A 21,332-nucleotide genomic window follows, 5' to 3' on the forward strand; every position below is an offset into this window, starting at 1 on the left:
AATGAACTGAGGGTTGAGGGGGAAGGGGGAGGGGGGAAAAGAGGTGGTGGTGATGGTGGAGGGCACTTAAGGGGAAGAGCACTGGGTGTTGTATGGAAAACAATTTGACAATAAAATATTATGGAGAAAAAAAATAAAAATATAAAAAAAAACAGAGGTGTGAAATGATACTTCTAAAATTCTTACATTTTTTTCTAGGTGAGTGGGGCCCATCTATGGCTGATTTTTGAAATTATCTATCAAAGACTCAATCCTTTAGTTAAATATTCAAAGTTGAATACCTTTTAAAATCCAAATGCCCTGGGTGGAATGGCTCCCTGTATCATCCTTTATGGGTCAATTGCACTTGGTGACCATGACAGATCAGAAAAATGACAGATAGGAGGAGGAAGATAAGTTGAGGGAGGGCTTGTTCTTGGGGACAGAGAAGAGAAGTTGTTGTCACCAAAGAGGGAAGAGGGTGAAAAGGAGAAGAGATTGGAGTTACAAGGACCAACTTTGTGTAACGGATGCCAAGAAATAGAGAAGGGAGCCCGGGAAGGGAACACCAGGACCTGTAGCTCTTTGTACTTGAGGGGATCAAAGGCAAATACCAGGACCAGAGGGCAAGGCGGAATTTAAGGCCCCGAGTTTGAGTTTGGAATCGGAGTGAGGCTGCAATAGGGTGTAAATGCAATACGGTGGTTTTGAACATTTGGGGAAATGGAGGAATGGTGGCTTGCCTTTGTGTGCACGTAGACCAAAGAAGTCTAAAGGGCTTAGCTGATACATAAATAACTGCATATCTCTAAATGGGACCATCAAAGGTCCACAAAAGGTTCCTCTGAGTCAGTCAAAAGTAAAAGAGTGTATGTATCTTCTTTGTGGCAGGATGAATGGGGTGTTGGAAAACTCTGCCCAGGTATAACTCCCCAATGGAATTTGTCAGTAATCCTGGATGTATTTCTAACACCAATATTTCCTAATAAATTATTGTTCATTTAGGTACTATTGGGTCAGAAAGGATACTTTCTGTAATATATTTTTTTATGTCTCACAGAAATTCTGTATGGACAGGACATGTACTCTGTTCTGTATTCCTTCCCTTAGCGTCTTATTGGATTTGGTTAGTGAAGAGACTAATAATAAGTTTCATTGTAAATAAAAGGATACAGGACAGAACTTGGTACCTGAGAAGGAAAAATGGAAGTCAGCAAAGAGGAGGATGAAAAAAGAGACTTCACAGGACCCCAAAGGTACATTTTATCTACTTTTCAAATTGGTCCTTGTACCAGCCCAGCAGGGTGTCTCCAGATAGGTTCTTGTTGAATGGGGAACATCATGGAAGATTTAGAGGCAAAATATATGCCTGGAGAATCACATAAAAGAGAACGTAGAATGGCATCCAAAATGTTTCAGTAAAGGCTTGCTTGTGCTAGGGAAATTACACTGCTGATAATCCAGATGGAATTAACGCCCTTTGTTGTTAACTTGACACTTCTCACACAAGTTAATGAACAGTTTACAGTAAAACTAAATCAGTAACTTAAGGGCCTAGAAAAGAGTTATCGACTCGCATCAGGCCCACCCTTACTTTATTGAACTTGGAAACATCTGTGTTAGTCTTGTACTAATCCTTCTTGAGTTGGCACAATATGATTGTGTTGGAAAGTCATGGAATTCACCACATTCATCCTTTAATTAGACTAAACTTGGATTTAAAAGCTTCTGTGTGATTTGGAAAAATCCAGTCTTTGGTCTCAGACGGCTAAATCCTTTGAGAATTTTGAAGTGCAAATATATAAATCATAATACAGTGTTAGGTTCTGTTAATCTTAAGAGTATGTGAGTCATTTTAAACCTAGAGGATTTTGAACTTAGTCATTTCCTTCATATGAAATCCAACTTTCCAGCATAAAAATTATAAAGTGTAAAGCTTTCCAGTGTATGGAATTACAAGTCTAAAACATGGAAACTGCACGGATGTGATATTGCTGGGACTGTAGCTTTTTGTTGCAACTCTGACTTAAATTTTTATTTTTTGCTTCATCTGAACTTTTTTTCTCCTAAGATTTATCCTCTATTTTTCCTCACTTCTTTATTCTTCTTGCTATTTATCTATTTTTCTTGCTATGCACTGTAACTTCATTTTCTCCAGGGTCAATTAGTTTCACATGAAGAAAGTGTCTACAACTGAATATGGTGCAAAAAAATCCCCTCCCATATCATGGCAGTTAATGGAGACACCGAATGTAATTCTCAAAATCTATGTGTTGAATGAGCAAATTTTTAGAATGGCATAAATTTTAAAAATAAAAGAAATTATTTTGAGTGGGCAAAGCACTGATCCTGAACCATAACACATTGGACATCACAAACATCTCATTCAGGAGTATGTCTTGAATTTCACTCTCTGTTTTTGTAAATAGAGATTTAAAATATCTGATTTTTTTGTCTTGATCATATCATTTGTTCCTCAGAAGAACTGTGTTAGAGCAGGGCAACAGTATGTCAATTATACCTCAAGGGGAAAACAGGGGGAAAAAAGAAAAAAAAAACAGCATAGCAATAGTTATTATCTTTATTGATGGCAAGATAAATCAGATCCAGGAAAATTGACAAGATTATAAGCTGCTTAAAATCTTGGGCAAAAGCACAGAAATTCTGATCTTAGTCCATTTTTTTTTAAATTTTACACTACTTTCCATTGAGGACAGACAACTATGGTGAAGAGAAAGATAACATGTGAATATGTTAGTGTGGGGGACTGTGGTCATTATTAATGGTATTAATATTAGTATTAATTAGTATATTAGTAATGATTAGTAATATTAATAAGTATCTCCAGATTCTTTTTCTGGGCACAGGCTAGGATGACTTCCCTGTGCCTTCTGGGTACCATATAGTCCTATGACTTGGCTTTGGCTAATGACACATGTCATTTCCACACAGAAATTGAGAATCAGTTTATATATTCCTTCCCAAATATACAGGGAAAATGGAAGCACATGTCAAGATAAAGCTTTCACCAACCTGGATTTCTGAGCACATACGGTGAATATAATCCCTTTGCTGACACGTGGTGGACACATGTAAGTGATAAATTATTTTTTGTTGTGCTAAGCCATTGAGATTTTGGAATTGTTATTGTAGCAAAGACTAACTTATTTTGATTGATACTGAAATTAAGGAGAGTGGGTAATGGATGGATGGATGGTTTGGTGAGTAAGTGATGGACCAACATAATAACTAGTGACTGGATGAGGTCCAAGGTATAAACCTCTTCTCCTTGTATCAGTATCCTAAATGCATTGATTCAAATAAGGTGCAAACAACAGGGTTCTAGAAAAGGACTTTTATATAGCAGGACACATTTGTATGTTCATTTTCACAAGCAAAGTATCTATAGCTACATAGTGTACTTCTTGTTTTTAGTGTTTATTTTAGAGAGTGCAGAAGAGGGGCAGAGAGAGGGAGGGAGAGAGAGAATCACAAGAGGAATCCACTGCCAGCATGGAACCCAACATGGGGTTTGATCCCATGAACTGTGGGATCATGACCTGAGTGAAAATCAAGAGTCAGTGCTTAACTGACTGAGCCACCTGGGCGCTCCTATATACCATATTTCTAATCCCAGTATGGTAAGCAGAATAATGATCCCCCAAAAGTATATATGTCCTAATCCCCAGAATTTGTGAATACGTTATTTTATATGGCAAAAGGACTTTGTCAGTATAATTGAATTAGGATCTTGAGATGTGATTATCTCTTATTCTGGATTATCTGGGTCAGCCTAATGTAATCATAAGGATCCTTATAAGTAAATAAGGAAGCAGATGAGTCAGAGAAGGAGACATGACATCAGAGGCAGAAGTTGGAATGATGTAATTGCTGGAAGGGGTCATGAACCAAGAAAGGCAGGCAACTTTTAGAAGCTGGAAAAGACAAGGAAACAGATTCTCCCCTTGAGCCTCCAGAAAGGGTGTAGCTCTGTCAAATCATGATTTTAGCCCGGTAAGGCCCAATTTCGACTTCTGGCTTTCAGAACTACGAAATTAGTACATCTGTGTTGTTCTAACCCATGAAGTTTGTGGTAATTTCTTAGTGTGGCAATAAGAAATTAAATACCCAATTACTTATGATTGTTGACATTTGAGCTCAAAGAGACCAAATTTCTTAGCAGAATACAGCAAATCCATCACCGCTTCTAGGAGGAAACATGCTACATGATTTGTAAACTGCTTAAGCACAGCCCAGCTCAGATGGGAAAGTTTTCTCTGACCCTACCATCCCAAGGTGGCACTAAAAGTTCCTGAAGTTATTGATAACATTCTCTTTCCATTTGTCTCTTCTGCCTTAGAATTCTCAAGATAGTTGAATTTGTATAACCAGATATATTTTTTTTGTACTAGTATAAATCAGTTGCCAACTGCAGAAGCAGAAAATTGTCACTTGGTACCATCACAGATGTGAGAGAATTCTGGGTCTGTTAATTCCTTTTGACACTGGACCAGGTTCTGTGTCACTCATTAATCCTAAAGGTCCTTGGAAACAGGAATAGGTCTTAGGTCTCCTTGTATCTCTCTTTAGGCACCTACACAAAGTTTTAGGGAAGTCATTTTCTGTACAACTTCATTTGGGAGCCTACAATAAGGTAAATAAGATAGTGTCTTGGCTCTCAAATAGCAGACAGTCCAATGGGAGAGACTGAGACGTGTACAGATATGATATAGTGTTGCAAGGGTTATAACAAGAAGGATGAATTGGGAATACAATTGAGAGGAATAAACTGAGAGAAGAGAAACAATAACTCAGTGTGAGGCTGTCAAGGAAGACTTCAGAGAGGAGTTAGGAATTTGCCTGGGTCTTTAAAAACAAAAGACCCCTAACCAGGAGTTTGCTAATAGAGAACAAACATCCAGGCAGGGGGTAACACATTCAAAAGCATGATGTATTTACAGGGAGTGTTTGCAAAACAGTGAGAGCTAGAACAGAAAGTGCTCAGAAAAGGTGGTACCAGTCATCTGCTTTATGCCTTCATTTCCAAGTACAGATGTGGGGTTGTACAAGCTGAGTGGTTCTCCAACCTACCAAATCAGAACCAATGAGGGGAGTCGTGTCCAGCCACCAGCATTTTATAGACAGATCTCACTGTACAACCAGAGTCAAAATCATTGACCTAAAAAGAAAAGTGACCTAGATGGACTCACAATTTCCTTCTAGATCAGAATGACATGATGCTATGTAATGATACCTATTATTTGGTGCTAACAAATTGCTTTTAATATCGACTTCCATTTTAAGAATATTATTTCTAAAAATAGAATCTTTAATAACCAAATTGAATTAAAGTTTGTATATTTGAAGGTTTAAACAAATATTTTATGCTTATTAAGAGTAGATACATTTTAAAGATAATTATGGTTTCTGAGAATAACTTATTGCATAAGTTAGTATTTATTAGTCAAGAAATAAGATAACATGCCTCTTTGAAATCAGCTATAAAGGGGTTGTAATGTTCTTTTTCTGGGCTGGGAATAGAGTCAACTTCCAAGTTTATGCCCTGGGATTTATTTTACTACAGAGAGCTATTTTCACAGTAGAACTTTAGGCTTGGTCTGGACTCCGGGCAGGGTCAATATTGAATTTTTTCCTACATAGGCAAGTGTCCCATACAAAGTAAGGAATTTTATTAGAAAGGGTCCTAAATCCATGGCTGTGCAAGGGTTCTGCTATCTCTGTCTTTTAAAAATGGTGTGTTTATTTATTTATTACCACTGCCAGCTTGTCCATTTTGCTTTAAAAATGCACCTGAGAAGAAAAAAGAGGCAGAAAGCTTAATGATATAGGATTTGGCAATAATTTCTTGGATATGACACCAAAAGAATAGGCAACAAAAGCAAATATAGGCAAATGGGACTACATCAAAATTTAAAGCTTGCATACATAACAGGACACAATCAAGACAATGAGAAGGCAGTGTATGGAAAAAAAGAAGATATTATCAAATCATATATCTAGAAAGGCACTAATATCAAGAATATATTAACAACTCTTACAACGCAACAATATAAATCATATAATCTGATTTAAAAATGGGCAAAGGACTTGAAATAGACATTTCTCCAAATATGATACAAAAATGGCCAACAAATATATAAAAAGATGCTTGTTATCAGTAATTATCAGAGAAATGCAGATCAAAATCACAATGAGATATCACCTCAGAGCATGAAGGTGACTACTACCAAAAAACAGAATTGCTGGGAAGATGGTAGACCCTATGATCACTTCATCTCATGGATACAACTGGATAACACTCAGATCAGTGTAAATAACCCAGAAAACAATCCATAGACTGGCACAATAAACTCCAGAGCTAAATATAAAGAAGAGGCCACATTGAAGAGGGTATGAAGGGCCAAGACTTGGTGGGAAGCTAAATTCACCTGCAAGGACTGTCCTTGGGAGGGAGGACTGGAGGGCATGGAGAAGAGAGAGAAACAGACTATCACATTGAGGAACCCACACGGATAAGATGATTCCCCATTATATTTGGCTTTGAAAACAAGATGGGCCAAATTTTGTGAGTTCTTACAACCAGCAGGACTTAAAGTCTGAAATTTTAAAAATCAGCAGGCTGGACTCAGAGACCTGGGAGGGTGAGAGGGAACTGAGTCCCTGACCTTAAAGAGATACAGCATGACAAACAGCTCATAAGGATATAGTGTGGAAGCAGCTTTCTAAAGAATGACTGGGGAACACAGGAAAAAGTTATTTATTAATCTTAGAGCATGGCCTAGAAAGACAAAGATCACTGGGAAATCCCTCCAGGAACAAAGGAGCTGTCAGGTGCCACTTTCCTCCCCTGCCTCGCAGCAGAAACATTTGTCCATCTACCTATAAGAACCAGTGCAGCACAGACATAACACTAATTAATTTGCTTACACCAAGCTCTGCCCCTCCAGGCTTCAGGGTTCTGCTCTCTGCACTATACTTGTCTCATTCTGGGCACTGTGGTCCCCTTCCCCCAGAAGACTGGTGCAAACTGCCAACACCACATCATCCCCCCCGCCCACGTTACAGGGCTCAGTCCTGGGCAGCAGCAGTGGATCCATCTAAAGATGGACCACCTGTAAACCTTGTTAAAACTGCATACGTGCACCATGTGCTTTGAGGATCTGTACCTGTCTCCCCCCTCCCCCTGAATACACTCTTCTCAGGAGCCCATTCAAACTGGGGCCACAACCTGACAGTGTGCTAGCAGCCCTGATAGGGGCCAACACTGCTCCAATGTGACTCCTGACCTCAGGAGAAGAAAGATAACAACACACACCAGTCAGAATGCTGTACCAGCAGTGGGCTGGGTACAGATAGTTGGTCTGATTTCAGGCCCTCCCCTCTCCAGTGAAAGTTTCTCAGGGAACAACAGAAAAAGTGCCCTGCAGTCTGGTGCTACTGCATCATTGGAAAATGCCTGGTCTGACTCACCTCAAGCCCAAGGCAGCCCAGACTGGCCCACTAACACCACAAAGACCAAACTCTGCCCACAACAGGCAAAGAAAGCCATTGCAGACAACTGGACTAAAGGAAAAAGTGGCTCAGCCACAACAGCAGGACACATGCAACACACACAGGAGACACCACTGAAGGGCCAGGTTCTGGTAAACAGAGGATCCTACACTGCAAGGCACTGTAAGGCCTCTTCTTCATAAGGCCACAAGCAAGAGACATAGCTGGCTTTCCTAACACATATAAACAGACAGAGTTAGAAATAATGAGGAGACAGAGAACTACATCCCAAATGAAAGAATAGAACAAAACCACAGCAAGAGATCTAAGCAAAACAGAGATAAGTAATATGCTGATAGAGAATTTAAAGAAATGATCATAAAGATACTTATAAAAGACTTGAGAGAGAGTGGAGGAAATTAGTGAATCCTTAAGAAAGAGATAAGAAAGAACCAATCAGGGGTAAAAAATGCAATAAATGAAATTAAAAATACTCTAGAAAGAATGAATAGTAGACTAGAGTAAGCAGAAGAAAAAATAAGTGACCTGGAGGACTGAGTAATGAGAAGTAATCAAACTGAGCAGGTGAGAGAAAAAAATTCTGCAAAATGAGAAAAAACTTAGGGAACTCACTGACTCCATCAAGCATAATAACATGCCAGGAGAAGAGAGAGAAAAAGGAGCAAAACTTTATTTGAAGACATAATAAGTTCCTAAATCTGGGGAAGGAAACAGAAACCCAGATCTACCAGGCACAGAGAACCCCCATCAATATCAACCCAAGGAGGCCCACACCATGACATATAGTAATTAAAATGGCAAAAAGTAGTGAAAAAGAGAGAACATAAGGAGAAGGTAAAGAGTTTCCTAGATGCACAAAAGTTAAAGGAATTCATGAACATTAAAATAGCCCTACAAGAAAAGGGACCTTTGACTGGAAAGGAAAGACCACAAGTAACAGTAAGAAAAGTAGGAAGCAAAAAAATAAGTATAAAAAATGAGTATATCTGTAAAAATCAGTCAAAGGACTCCTAAAGTTAAAAAAAACATAAAAAATATGACACCATACACATAAAACATGGAGGGGAGAGGAATAAAAATGGGTTCAAACTTAAGCGATTATCAACTTAATATAGACTTTTATATGCAGAAGATGATATGAACAAACCTAGTGGTAACCACATACGAAAACCAGTAATAGATATGCAAAAAATAGAAAGGAATCCAAGTATCTCACTAAAGAAAGACAAGTTATTATGAGAGAAAAGAGCAAGGGCAGAAAAGAACAGAGAAGAACTAGAAATACAACCACAAAAGAAGTAACTAAATGTCAATAAATACGTATGTATCAATAATTACTTTGAACATAAATGGACTAAACTCTCCAACAAAAAGACATAGGGTGACAGAATGGATAAAAAAATAAGACCCAGCTATATTCTGTCTACAAAAACTCATTTCAGACTTAGAGACATATGCAGATTGAAAGTGATGGGATTGAGAACCATCGATCATACAAATGGGTGTCAAAAGAAAGCCAGGATAGCAATACTTATTTTGAACAAAACAGATTTTAAAACATAGACTGCAATAAGAGACAAAGAAGGACACTACATGATGATAAAAGGAACGGTCCAACAAGAAAATATAAAAATTGTAAATATTTATGCACACAACATGAAATCTCCCAAATACATAAAATAGTTCATAGTAAACATGAAGGAAATAATCAATAGTAATACAATAATAGTAGGGTGCTTTAACACCCCACTTACATCAATGGAAAGATCATCTGAACATAAAATCAATGAAGAAACAGGGGCTTTGAATGACACATTACACTAGATGGATCTAACAGATAGATTCAAAACATTTCATCCTAAAACAGTAGAATAAACATTCTTTTAAAGTGGACATAGAACATTCTCCATATGATCTATGGAGATCCTACATTGGGCCACAAAAGAAGTCTCAACAAATTCAAAAAGATCAGAGATGTAAGTGCATCTTCCTGACCCCAACACTATGAAACTAGAAATCAACCACAAGAAAAATAGGGAAAGAACACATATAGACGGAGGTTATGTAATATGCTATTAACAAATGAATGGGTCAACTAAGAAATCAAAGAAGAAATAAAAAATTACATGGAGAGAAATGAAAATGAAAACACAATGGTCCAAAATTTCTGGGAGGTAGCAAAAATGATTCTAAGAGGGAAGTTTATGGCAACACAGGGCTACCTTAAGAAGCAAGAAAAATGTCAAGTAAACAACTTAATCTTACACGTAAAGGAGCTAGAAAAACAAGAACAAACACAACCCAAAACAAGCAGAAGGAAGGAAATAATAAAGATTAAAATAAATGATATACAAACTGAAAAAACAATAGAACAGATCATGAAACTAGGAGCTGGTTCTTCAAAAAGATCAATAAAATTATCCTGTAGCCAGACTCATTTAAAAATAAAAAGAAAAGAGAAGAGAAAGAAAATAGAAAGTTGACCCAAATAAAAAAATCAGAAACGAAAGGGAAGAAATAAAAACCAACACCACAGAAATACAAAGGATTATAAGAAATTATTATGAAAAATTACATGCAAAAAACTGGACAACCTAGAAGAAATGGATAAATTTCTAGAAACATATTCTACGAAAAATGAAAGAGGAAGAAATGGAAAATTTAAACACACCAATTACCAGCAATGAAATTGAATCAGTCATCAAAAAAACTTCCAACAAACAAAAGTCCAGAACCAAAAGGCTTCACAGGTGAATTCTTTCAAACATTTAAAGAAGAGTTAGTGCCTATTCTTCTCAAACTTTTCCAAAAAGTAGAAGTAGAAGGAAAACTTCCAGCTTCAGTTTATGAGGACAGCATTACCCTGACAGCAAAACCAGATAAAAACACAGCAAAAAAAGAGAACTACAGGCCAATATCTCTGATGAACATAGATGCAAAAAATCTTTAACAAAATATTAGCAAACCAAATCTAACAATACATTAAAAATATAATTCACTATGACCAAGTAAGATTTATTCATGGGTTGCCAGGGTGGTTCAGTATTCACAAATCAACCAATGCGATACATCACATCAATAAGAGAAAGGATAAAAAACATGACTATTTCAACAGATGCAGAAAAAGCATTTGACAAAGTACAAAATACATTCATGATAAAAACCCTCAACAAAGCAAGTTTAGGGGGAATGTACCTCAATATAATACAGGTCTTCTATAAAATCCTCCAATGAATTTCATCCTCAATGGTGAAAAACTGAGAGCTTTTCCCCTAAGGCCAGGAGCAAGACAAGAATATTCACTCTCACTATTTCTATTCAACATAGTACTGGACGTCCTAGTCAAGCAATCAAACAAGAGAGAGGAATTTAAGGCACCCAAATCAGTAAGGAAGAAGTAAAAATCTCACTGTTTGCAGATGATCTGATAGTACAAATAAGAAAACCATAAAGACTACACACACACACACACACACACTCACACACACGCACACACAACTAGAACTGATAAATGAATTCTGTAGGGTCACAGGATACAAAATCAATGTACAGAAATCCACTGTACTAAAAATAATGCAGCAGAAAGAGAAATTAAGAAAACAGTCCCATTTATAATTGCATCAAAATAAATACCTAGGAATAACTTAACTGAAGAGGTAAAAGACCTGTACTCTGAAAATTGTAAAATGCCAAGGAAAGAGCTTGAAGACTACACAAATGGAAAGACATGCCATGATAATACATTGGAAGAACAGATTTTGTTAAAATGTCCATACTACCCAAAGCAATCTACAAATTTAATGCAATACCTACCAAAATACCAACAGCATTTTTTGCAGAATGAGAACAACCAATCCTAAAATTTGTATCAAACCGTAATAAAGCTCAAATAACCAAAGTAATCTTAAAAAAGAAAAACAGAGCTGGAGGTTTATAATTTCAGACTTCAAATTATAATACAAACAGCAGCAATCAAAATTGTATGGTCCTGGGACAAAAATAGACAGATAGATCAGTGTCACGGAATAGAAAGCCCAGAAATACAGCCACAGTTTTATGGTCAATTAATCTGTGACAAAGGAGACAGAATACACAATGGAATAAAGTCAGTCTCTTCAACAAATGGTTGCAGGAAAACTGGAGAGCTACATGTAAAAAATGAAACCGGACCACTTCCTTACACCAAACTAAAATGTGTTAAGATGTGAGACCTGAAATCATTAAAAATCCCAGAAGAGATCACAGGCAGTAATTTTTCTGACATCAGCAGTAGGAACATATTTCTAGATGTGACCTCAGTCAAGGGAAATAAAAGCAAAAATAAACTCTTGGGACTATATCAAAATAAAAAGGTTCTGCACAGCAAAGGAAACAACCAATAAAACTAAAAGGCAACCTATGGAATGGGAGAAGATAGTTGCAAAAGATGTATCCAATAAAGGGTTACTATCCAAAATATGTAAAGAACTTATACAACTCAGCACCAAACCCCCAAATAATCCAATTTTAAAATGGGCAGACGACACAAACAGACATTTTCCAAAGAAGACTTATAGAAGGCCAACAGACACATGAGGAGTTGCTCAACATCACTCATCATCAAGGAAATGCAAATCAACCACAATGAGATATTACCTCACACCTGCCAGGATGGCTAAAATCAAAAACATGTGAAACAGCAAGTGTTGGGAGGATGTGTCATTCACTGTTGGTGGGAATGCAAGCTGGTACAACCACTGTGGAAGACGACCTGGAGGTGCCTCAAAAAATTAAAAATAGAATTGCCATATGATCTGGTAATTGTACTCTGAGTATTTACCCAAAGAATATGAAAACACTAACCTAAGGATATGTGTATTCCTGTGTTTATTGCAACATTATTTACAATAACCAAACTATGGAAGCAGCCCAAGTGTCTATCAACAGATGAATGGATAGAGAAGACGTATACACACACACACACACACACACACACACACACACACACACTGGACTATTATTCAGCCATAAAGAAGAATAAAACTTGCTATTTGTAATGTTGCGGATGGAGTTAAGGTAAATAAGTCAGTCAGAAAAAGATATATGATTTATATATATGTGGAATTTAAGAAACAAAAATGAACAAATGAAAACAAAGAGATTCTAGAGAGCAATCTAGTGTTACCACAAGGGAGGTGGGTGTGGGAATAGTGAAATAGGTGAAGGTAAGTAAGAGGACGCTCATCATGGTGAGCACCAAGTATTATATGGAATTGTTGAATTACTGTATTCTATACCTGAAATTAATATAACATTGTATATTAACTACACTAGAATTAAAACAAAAATTTAAAAAAGGGAATATAATAAGTGATGTCAAGAATGCAGACAAACTAGAAGTCTTGTGCATTCCTGGTGAGATTCTAGATTGGTGCACCTGCTATAAAGAGCATTATGGCAATTCCTTAAAATATTAAAATAGAACTAGCTTATGATCCAGCAATCCTGCTTCTGGGTATATATACAAAATAACTGTAAACAGGGTCTCAAAGAGATATTTCCACACCCATGTTCATAGGAGTACCATTCACAATAGTCAAGAGGTAGAAGCAACCTGAGTGTCCCATCAGTGGATGGATAGATGGAGAGAATGTGGTGTATACCTCCACTGGATTATTAGTCAGCCTTAAAAAAAAGAGGAAATACTGTCACACGCCACAACATGGATGGACTCTGTGGATGTTCTGTTAAGTGAAATAAGTCATAAAAAGAGAAATATTGTATGAGTCCAAGCTCTATGAGGTAGCTATAGTAATCAAACTCATGAAACAGAAAGAATGATGGTTACCAGGGGTTGAGGGAAGGAGGAAAACTGAGTTGTTTAATTTGTAGAGTTTCAGGTTTGCAAGATGAGAAAGTTCTGGAGATGTTTCACGACAGCATGAACATTACAAATATGTACACTTAAAAACTGGTAAAGATGGTAAAGTTTGTACCATGTGTTTTTTTTAACCACAATAAAACATAAGCAAGACACAAAATACACATGGAAACATCACTACAATAAAAACTTGCTCTTTAATAATAAACATTGTTTATTATAATAAACATTATAATAATAATTATTATAATTATTATAAACATTTTATCTGTATTAGGATTTAATTCTCCCAACAACCCTATGAAGTGGCATTATTCTTATTACCATTTTACAGATGAGGAGATTGAGGCAGAGAGAGGACAGATAACTTGCCAAAGATCACACACGAGTGGAGCCAGGCAGTGGGGTTCAGAGTCAGTGTTCTTAATGTCTCTGTTTTATTGCTTTTCTGCAGCTTCCTGGAGATCCTCTAGTTAATCAGGTAAAAATAATATTCTTTATGAGATATCTTCCAGAATGATTAAGTTGAGTTATTAGATTCTTTTTGGTTTTCATTAAGGATAGCTATACGATTCTCTTTAATGGTATTATACAAAGTTTGTATCCCTTTCATGACCTCTCACTCTCTGCTCAGACTTCTTTTTCTAGAAACTATGAGGCTTACCAGTCAAGACCTAAAATCATATTTGTTACACAGACTCAGGAAAACCTCAGAGTTTACTTGTGGAAATGAATCTCACTTTCTGGTTCTCTGGTTAAGGACTTGTTACATCTTGCAAGGGATCCACAGAAAGAGTAGATTTCTTCACTGCATAAACACTATCCTAAAATTCTAAAACTTGAGCAAAGTTCCATCACTAGGTAAGATAGTATCAGGTTCCCTTTAAAGATGCATACACATATTGACACCTATTTAGGATTTCAGCCAACCTGCCTCCTGGACTATAAAATGACAGACCACCCGGTTTTGGAAAGCCATGTCCTTGTTAGGATGAGCTTTCATTTCTAGCTGAGTTGGTTCTACTGAATAAACATTTACTGAAGGAAAAAAAAAAATTTTAAATATCTTTCCTAACTAATAGGTCAACATCGTTGGTTCCTTTTAGGTTCACAGATTGGGTTTAATTTCTAGTTTAATAGAATTATCCCTGTGTAAACAATTCTTTGTTACTTCTTTAGAAATGAAAGAAAAAGCAGGGTTTTCCCAAACTGCTCTCTGTGGTTAGATCTTCAGCTCCAAACAACAAAGCATGAAGTTCTGCCTTTGGACCAGGTGAGGGCACTCCTGCCCTCTCCTAAATATTTACTTATTCAAGGTGACAAAAAGAAAAAAAATAACCACTTTTATTTAAATCAGTCAAGTTGGACGACAATAGCTAGTTTCCCTCATCAATTTCTATTTTGTTTCATTTTAGGTCATAATACCACCTTCACTTATGTTCTCTGGTTTTCCACTCTGGCTACACACAGAATCACTTAGGATAATTTTAGAAACTTGGACTTCCCGCATTCCATCCCCCCAAATTCTGATTGCATTGGTCTGGGGGTGGTGCCACAGCATGGGTATTTTTACCTCATGTGCACCCCAAGAGCTTCTAATTTGTAGGCAGGAGTGAGAACTACTGCAGGATGTTGCTTCATTAGAAACAGGTTTGTTAGGGGACCGATGCTGGAGATCGTTTTTCTAATTTAGAAAATTAGCTCACCTTAGTGTTCAGAAAGGCAATATAAATAGGTACCTTTGTCTTCTGTGAATAATGGTTTTCTGCCCAGGCTTGAAAACCCATTAAAATTTGGTCGTGGGGTACCTGGGTGGCTCAGTTGGTTAAGGATTGGACCCTTGATTTCAGCTTAGGTCATGATCTCACCATTCATGGGATTGAGCCTCCTGTCGAGCTCTGTGCTGACAGCATGGAGCCTGCTTGGGATTCTCTCCCTCTCTCTGCCCCTCCCCTGCTTGCATGTGTGCATGTGTGCATGCTCTTTCTCTCTCTCAAATAAATACACAAACTTAAAAACAACAACAATAACAAAAACCTTGGTCGTTTAGTTTAAATTTATCCTGACTTTGCTCTTGCCCTGGCCAGTCTTCCTTTACTTCCCTTCTTCTCTAGCCACCATTTGCCTTAAATCAGCTGAACTAATTTTGCTTTTTGATTTGTTCTCTCACTCCTGAGATTTCCAGGATCTCCTTGTAGTTCAAAGGCCTTGAGCTCGTTTCCTGCTCCCTGCCTTTCCCTTTATTGCCCAGTGGCTCTGCTGTTCAACTTCCATCCTTGACCTTAAGGGCTCTCTCTGAAGTCCCCGGAAGCCTCTGCTGACCAGGTCAGGCATCTCCCACATCTGGCTCCTTATGAGCTCTATCAGCAACAGACTCTTCTCCCTTCTCCAGGTCACTGCTACTCCTCAATGAGCTAGCAGGCAGATCTGTGCCCTTGGGCCTTTGTATTAACTAAGAAAATGTTCACTATGCCAATTATTGTATTACTGTGAGCATAGGCAACAAAGAGCAGGTGAGCTGGCCCAAGTCAGCCGGGGACCTCAGAGGCACACCACCTGGCAGCCTCTCAGTGTGTGTGTTTGTATGTTCTGCTGTGTAGGTCAGTACCACACCACGGAGAAACATATACTCTGGTCTGATTGCATAATGAGTAAACATAGTAAGTTGATGTTCAGGCATTCATGCACATAGTGGTGGTCTCAGGGATTTAAAGAGATGGCAGAGCAGCTAATAAAAATCTATAGAAATAGGAATGGCAAGTAAGATCCGTGGCTTCTAGGCCTAGGTCTGCTCCTGATTGTATGAACTTTGGCAAGTCCAGACCTCTTTGGGCTTCTGGGTCTGGGGATCTGGTTACAATACGGCTTCTGATTCAGTAAGCGAGGCTTGAGATTCTACATTTCCATCATGCTTCTAGATCTTGCCCCTGCTACTTGTCCATGGAGTAGCAAAGTTCTCAATGACCCTGGGATCTCTGTCTTTAAAAATTCCACAGTCTTGGTAGGTGACCTCTAACATCTTTAGTCTGTATCCCCTTGACCAGGGCCTCCTCCTTCCTGCCTGTCTCCACCAGCATTCTGAGTCTCCGAACAGGAAGATACCAGATGTGGCCTTTGTAAGGCTGCCTCTTCCCTATATGCATTCCCTACTTAAAGACCTGGGCTTCCCACACGGTTGCATATGGAAATCTTCCCCCCTCGGGGCTCAAACATTCTGGAGCAGACGCTTCTCCCTCCCTCCCTTTGGCTGACCTTGTTTCCCAGCACAGTTTCTATTCTTTGGTGTGTTCCCACAAACACCTGGCTAGATTACTTGGAACGGCCTACATCCCACCCAACCCAATAGCATTCATGTACAGCACTGAAGAGTGTCCACTGGATTCAGCAGATGAACCTCTAAGTGGGAAACTGGAAAACAGTACATTTAAGTAAGTGAGCCAACCACATGCCACCTCAAAATATTCTTCATGACTCATCCTTTCTCCCATTAAGTTTTGGATCCCTTCTCATTAGGTGGATCTTTGGAGAGTAGCCTACTTTTTTTTTTAATGTTTTATTTATTTTTGATACAGAGAGAGACAGAGCATGAGAGGGGGAGGGGCAGAGAGAGAAGGAGACACAGAACCGGAAGCAGGCCCCAGGCTCTGAGCTAGCTGTCAGCACAGAGCCCGACGCGGGGCTCGAACCCACGAACGTGAGATCTGACCTGAGCTGAAGCTGGGGACTTAACCGACTGAGCCACCCAGGCGCCCCTAGCCTACTCTTTAAATAAAGGTTAATCAAAAGATCATTTTGAAAGATAGAGCTTTTGATTTCAATACAGCTTAGTTACACTGTTAGCATAAAGCTTATATGTGGTATTTAAATCAATAAGTTCTTGTGGGGCCTTAAACTGAAGAATTCAAAATTATGAATACAAAATGTTTGCAGGCCCTCTGGGTGGGCACTGGGCATGGGACAGGGCCAGCAATGTGGAGGTTCAGTATTTCTGAATGAAGGAATTGAATGAACCTCTCAGTTCTAGAACTTTGGGTACCACAAGGTGGCGGTATGGTATCACGTGTGGAAAGCAGATGGCTACACGTGATTTGTTTTGGAGAGACGTCAGGGAATGTTTGCCCCTATACTTTCAATTGCATCCTGTACTCTGCAACTGCTTGAGTCTCTGTGTAATTTTTCTTTTGGCAAGACATTCTGATTTCCTTCCCCGAAACTTTCAAGGATTACAGGAAACTGCAATGCCATCAGTGCAAGTTAGGAAACTAATAGTGATAGTTTGCACCTTAAACATTCTTATACACTCTCCCCACTCTGCCCCTTTTATGGTACTTTCAAGTTGCATTTATTATAAAGCAAAAAGAAAGTGTTTCACATGGCTTTCCCCACAAGTAATTATAAGGAGCTTTGGCTTTACTAATGGATTTAACCATATTAGACTTTATTTACATTGATCTTGTAGCCACACAGTAACCACATCCCCTCCCGGCTCCCCCACTTCCCATGTTTGACCAAAAAAAAAAAAAAAAAAAAACAACCAAAACAAAACTAACACTTGTTCCACAGAGTTAATGTAGCACGAGAGGGGGTTCTAGCAAGAGAACTACTCATCTGTCTAAGGCAAATGGCCAAAATGAGACTCCCATTTTCCCACCACCACAATCAACGTTGAGCCTTTTATTCTATTAATAGATACCATTTGGATATTGGCAACTTTGCAATTCAAGTTTTAGTTTTAAAGGCAAAGAATCAGCACTTGTGTTTTAGTATCAGCCTCTAAAATCAGTCTCTAGTGATTACAGGTGCAGGCCTTTTTCCTAAACCCTTCTTGCTAAGAGTTGTCCTCAGAATGTCAGTAGGGTTTTTTGCTCGTTTAATAAGCTTGTTTATATTGTGTACATTTATAGCCATCTTGCAAAAGCTATCCAGTATGGGATTTTACAAGGATATGCTGAAAAATTAATAAAGGACAAAAGCTTCAAAGTTGGACATTTCCCACTGTCACATAGTTGGAAATGTGTTAAGTGTTAGAACACCAGTATGCTAAGTAGTGAGTTTTACCTCTTTCCTCTCCCCATATATGTGGTATGGACTATGGGAAGTGCCCTCAAAATTACACTTTATTACTGAAGATGTGAAGTTTATGGCTGGTTTCTGTACTCTACATGAGCATCACTCCATGGGTTAGATGCAGGCCATTTGCTGGTACCCTTGTTATAAAACAGTAATCCTTTAATAAATAAAACTGTTGGAAGGTGAAGATTTTACAGTGCATCTGATTTTAAGAAATATAATCAGCACGATAGCTAAATCTTGCGGCATGTCTAATTTAAAAAATCCAATTACCACCAAGAATGACTCTGCAAAGGATTTGCAAAATGTTTCTCCTAAGAAACTCTTCTTAAAAGCCTCTCACACAAGAAAGATCAGGCAAGGAAGTAATTTCCATCCCATTAATTGAAAAAAAATTTTTTAGCAGGAAATATTCCTATTAGGAAAAGTAAAGAGAACAAACATTTCAGCAGGATGCAGAGAACATGTCCTCTCCCGCCCTGCAATGTTTGATGCCCCCCATCATTAGCAGGGGTAGCTGCCCATTTCTTATCTTGATTGACAGGTTAATAAGGGACCTGGGGCTATCTTTTCAGTATGAACACACAACCATACCAATTACTTTTAAATTATTGCTAATCTGTCAGAAAATAACAAGCATGAGGAATAAAAATATCTGAAAAAGTGAAATGTCTCAAGAAGCATTTACTTCCGGTGCTTTAAAAGGTTCAGTTCAGAAAACTTGCCAGAATTTAGTCAATAGAATTTAGGCACTGAGGGGTTTTTTTCTTTTCTTTTTTTTTTTTTTTAAGAAAAACTTGTAGTTTATAATAGTTCATTGGTTCAATTAGGGGCGAAAAAGAAGGGAGTTTTGTAATGCAATTGTCCAGCAAAGGAAAACGCTTTAAATTGGGGGATTATGTGCACAGACCACCTGTAGGGCATTCAGAGCCCTTTTCTATAATGCTTCAACCCATGCCTAGCTGCCTGCAGGCTGGCTAACAATGCCGGGAAACGCTGTTTAAAAGGCTGAGCGCACTTGTGCCTCTGGTCTTCACTAACTGTTACAAGTCTTCCTCTCCCTCGCTCTCTCTCCTTTTTAAAGTAAAAGTCCCACATCCCTTTAATGGAAGAACTTTAAGGCTCCGCGGTGGCCAATTGGTCTGCACCAAGAGGAGCCGGGCAGCAGGGAAAGAAACTTCAGACTATACAGCACATTTGGAGAGGAGAAAAGATCAAAGTTTTTCAAACTCAAAAGACCAAGTTCCCTACAGATTAACCCTATTCATTTAGCTCCTCTTAAAGGAATGATGTGCTGGGCCACTGGGCAGACAGGTAAAAAGTTCAACAATTGCCAAAGCATTCTTCTGCTAATTCAACAGCCTTCTGCTCAAATAAATTAGCTTAGTCTTGACAGAGGAACAATAGCTTTTTCTCTAGGAAAAGAAGCACATTTGATATACACAAGCCTGGAAGGTTATTAAGATGTTAACCCGTTAGTTTAATCCATTAAAGAACGCCTGCTCCACTACCAGATAGTCAAGTGACTTATACTGTAAAGTGTGATCGATGCTTTAAAATATTAACATCTGCACTTCAGCAGTGTGTTCAGTCCCTGAACACCCAGGTGCTTTCAAAATCAGGCACGCCAAGAAATAAATGTGGGGTTTTGAAGGCTTTAGTCATATTATACAAGATAAATAACAAGGCCTGAGTGCAATTATTGCCTTGCAAAAGTTCCACTTACATACACTAAGATGAGTGTTCTTATCCATGGATCAGAAAAGAGCTACCGTGAAAAACACCATCTTTGGGGAAGGTGCAAAAACTCAATTTTGATTTCAGTTCAACAGTGATATTTACTTTGCTAACAAGTTAAGAACTAGAGTTTCACAGGTCATTTTCTCCATGCCTAAGGTCAGAGTACAGAATGAGAAACCAGAAAATGTCCATTTTTTTTCCAGCGTGTCCTTAGCAAGCACTTTAAAGGTAACAGCTTAGAAGAGGCAGGGGGAGAGGGCGATGTTTAAATCATTTATCAAAAGTCATTTTATTGACAAAATAGAATACTTATATTTGTTCTTACAAGGGTGGCCTCTAAACTTTTTACAAAAAAATGTACAGACTGTATATCTTTGGATATGTACATATTTTACACATTTTTACAATTTAACAAATAATTATATAAATACATCCTCTAATGTAAGAAACCCGTATTGACTTGGGGTGTATAATTAAGACATTTCTTGTTTGTTTATTTAAGGCATTTGCCTGGTCATTAAGAATACCCAAACCGTGCAATTCCATTAGGTCGCGGTCATCCCTCCTCTAGAACACGTTAGGAGTAAGAATTTACGTAGGAGAGTCGAGGGAGAAAAACGGGTCCCTCAGGTGAAATCTGTAGATCTGGCTTCAAGCTCAGCAAATGGCAACCAGCGAGGGCTACAAACCTTCCGTTCTGAAACGCAGCAGCGGAGTCCACCCTCCTCTGCCAACAGAGATTAACGCCCGGCGGGAGGAGCTCCTCGCAAATCAATGGAGGAAAGGGGGCTGGGTCTGGGAGCCTTCAATGCCAGGTACTTTGTTCTAAGCGAGTCATTTAAGTCCCAGCTAATGGATACCATTAAGAGTTCATTATCATGCTAATAGCAATCAACACGGTGAAGGGGTGGGAACCTCAGCCCGTCGAGTGTCCCTTCGCAGCACTAGGTTTCCTCGCCCCCTTCCCCATTCCTTCCGGGTGCCCCCTCCCCTCTGCTCAGACCTGGGACAATGGCATCTGCTTTGGATAAGACACGGAGCTGGCCGTGCCAGATCGCCACGTCAGGCCGGTGCTGACGTCGCTGTAGAGGGATCCCGCCCCACCGCCCGGGCCCCCGCCCCCACCGGCCCCCAGGCCCCCACCACCTGC

General features: G+C 38.7%; 1 protein-coding gene across 1 annotated transcript in view; it reads right to left on the bottom strand.

The window, feature by feature from the left end:
• Positions 1-21,179: 21,179 nt before the first annotated feature.
• Positions 21,180-21,332, bottom strand: part of FZD8 (frizzled class receptor 8) — a 1,694-nt gene continuing 1,541 nt past the window's right edge. The window contains exon 2 of the mRNA XM_029955572.1: positions 21,180-21,328. Coding sequence (XP_029811432.1) covers positions 21,180-21,328 — 149 coding nt within the window. The remainder of the gene's footprint in view (positions 21,329-21,332) is intronic.

Source organism: Suricata suricatta, chromosome 10, assembly GCF_006229205.1.
Source record: "Suricata suricatta isolate VVHF042 chromosome 10, meerkat_22Aug2017_6uvM2_HiC, whole genome shotgun sequence".
In the NCBI taxonomy this organism is placed as follows: Eukaryota; Metazoa; Chordata; class Mammalia; order Carnivora; family Herpestidae; genus Suricata; species Suricata suricatta.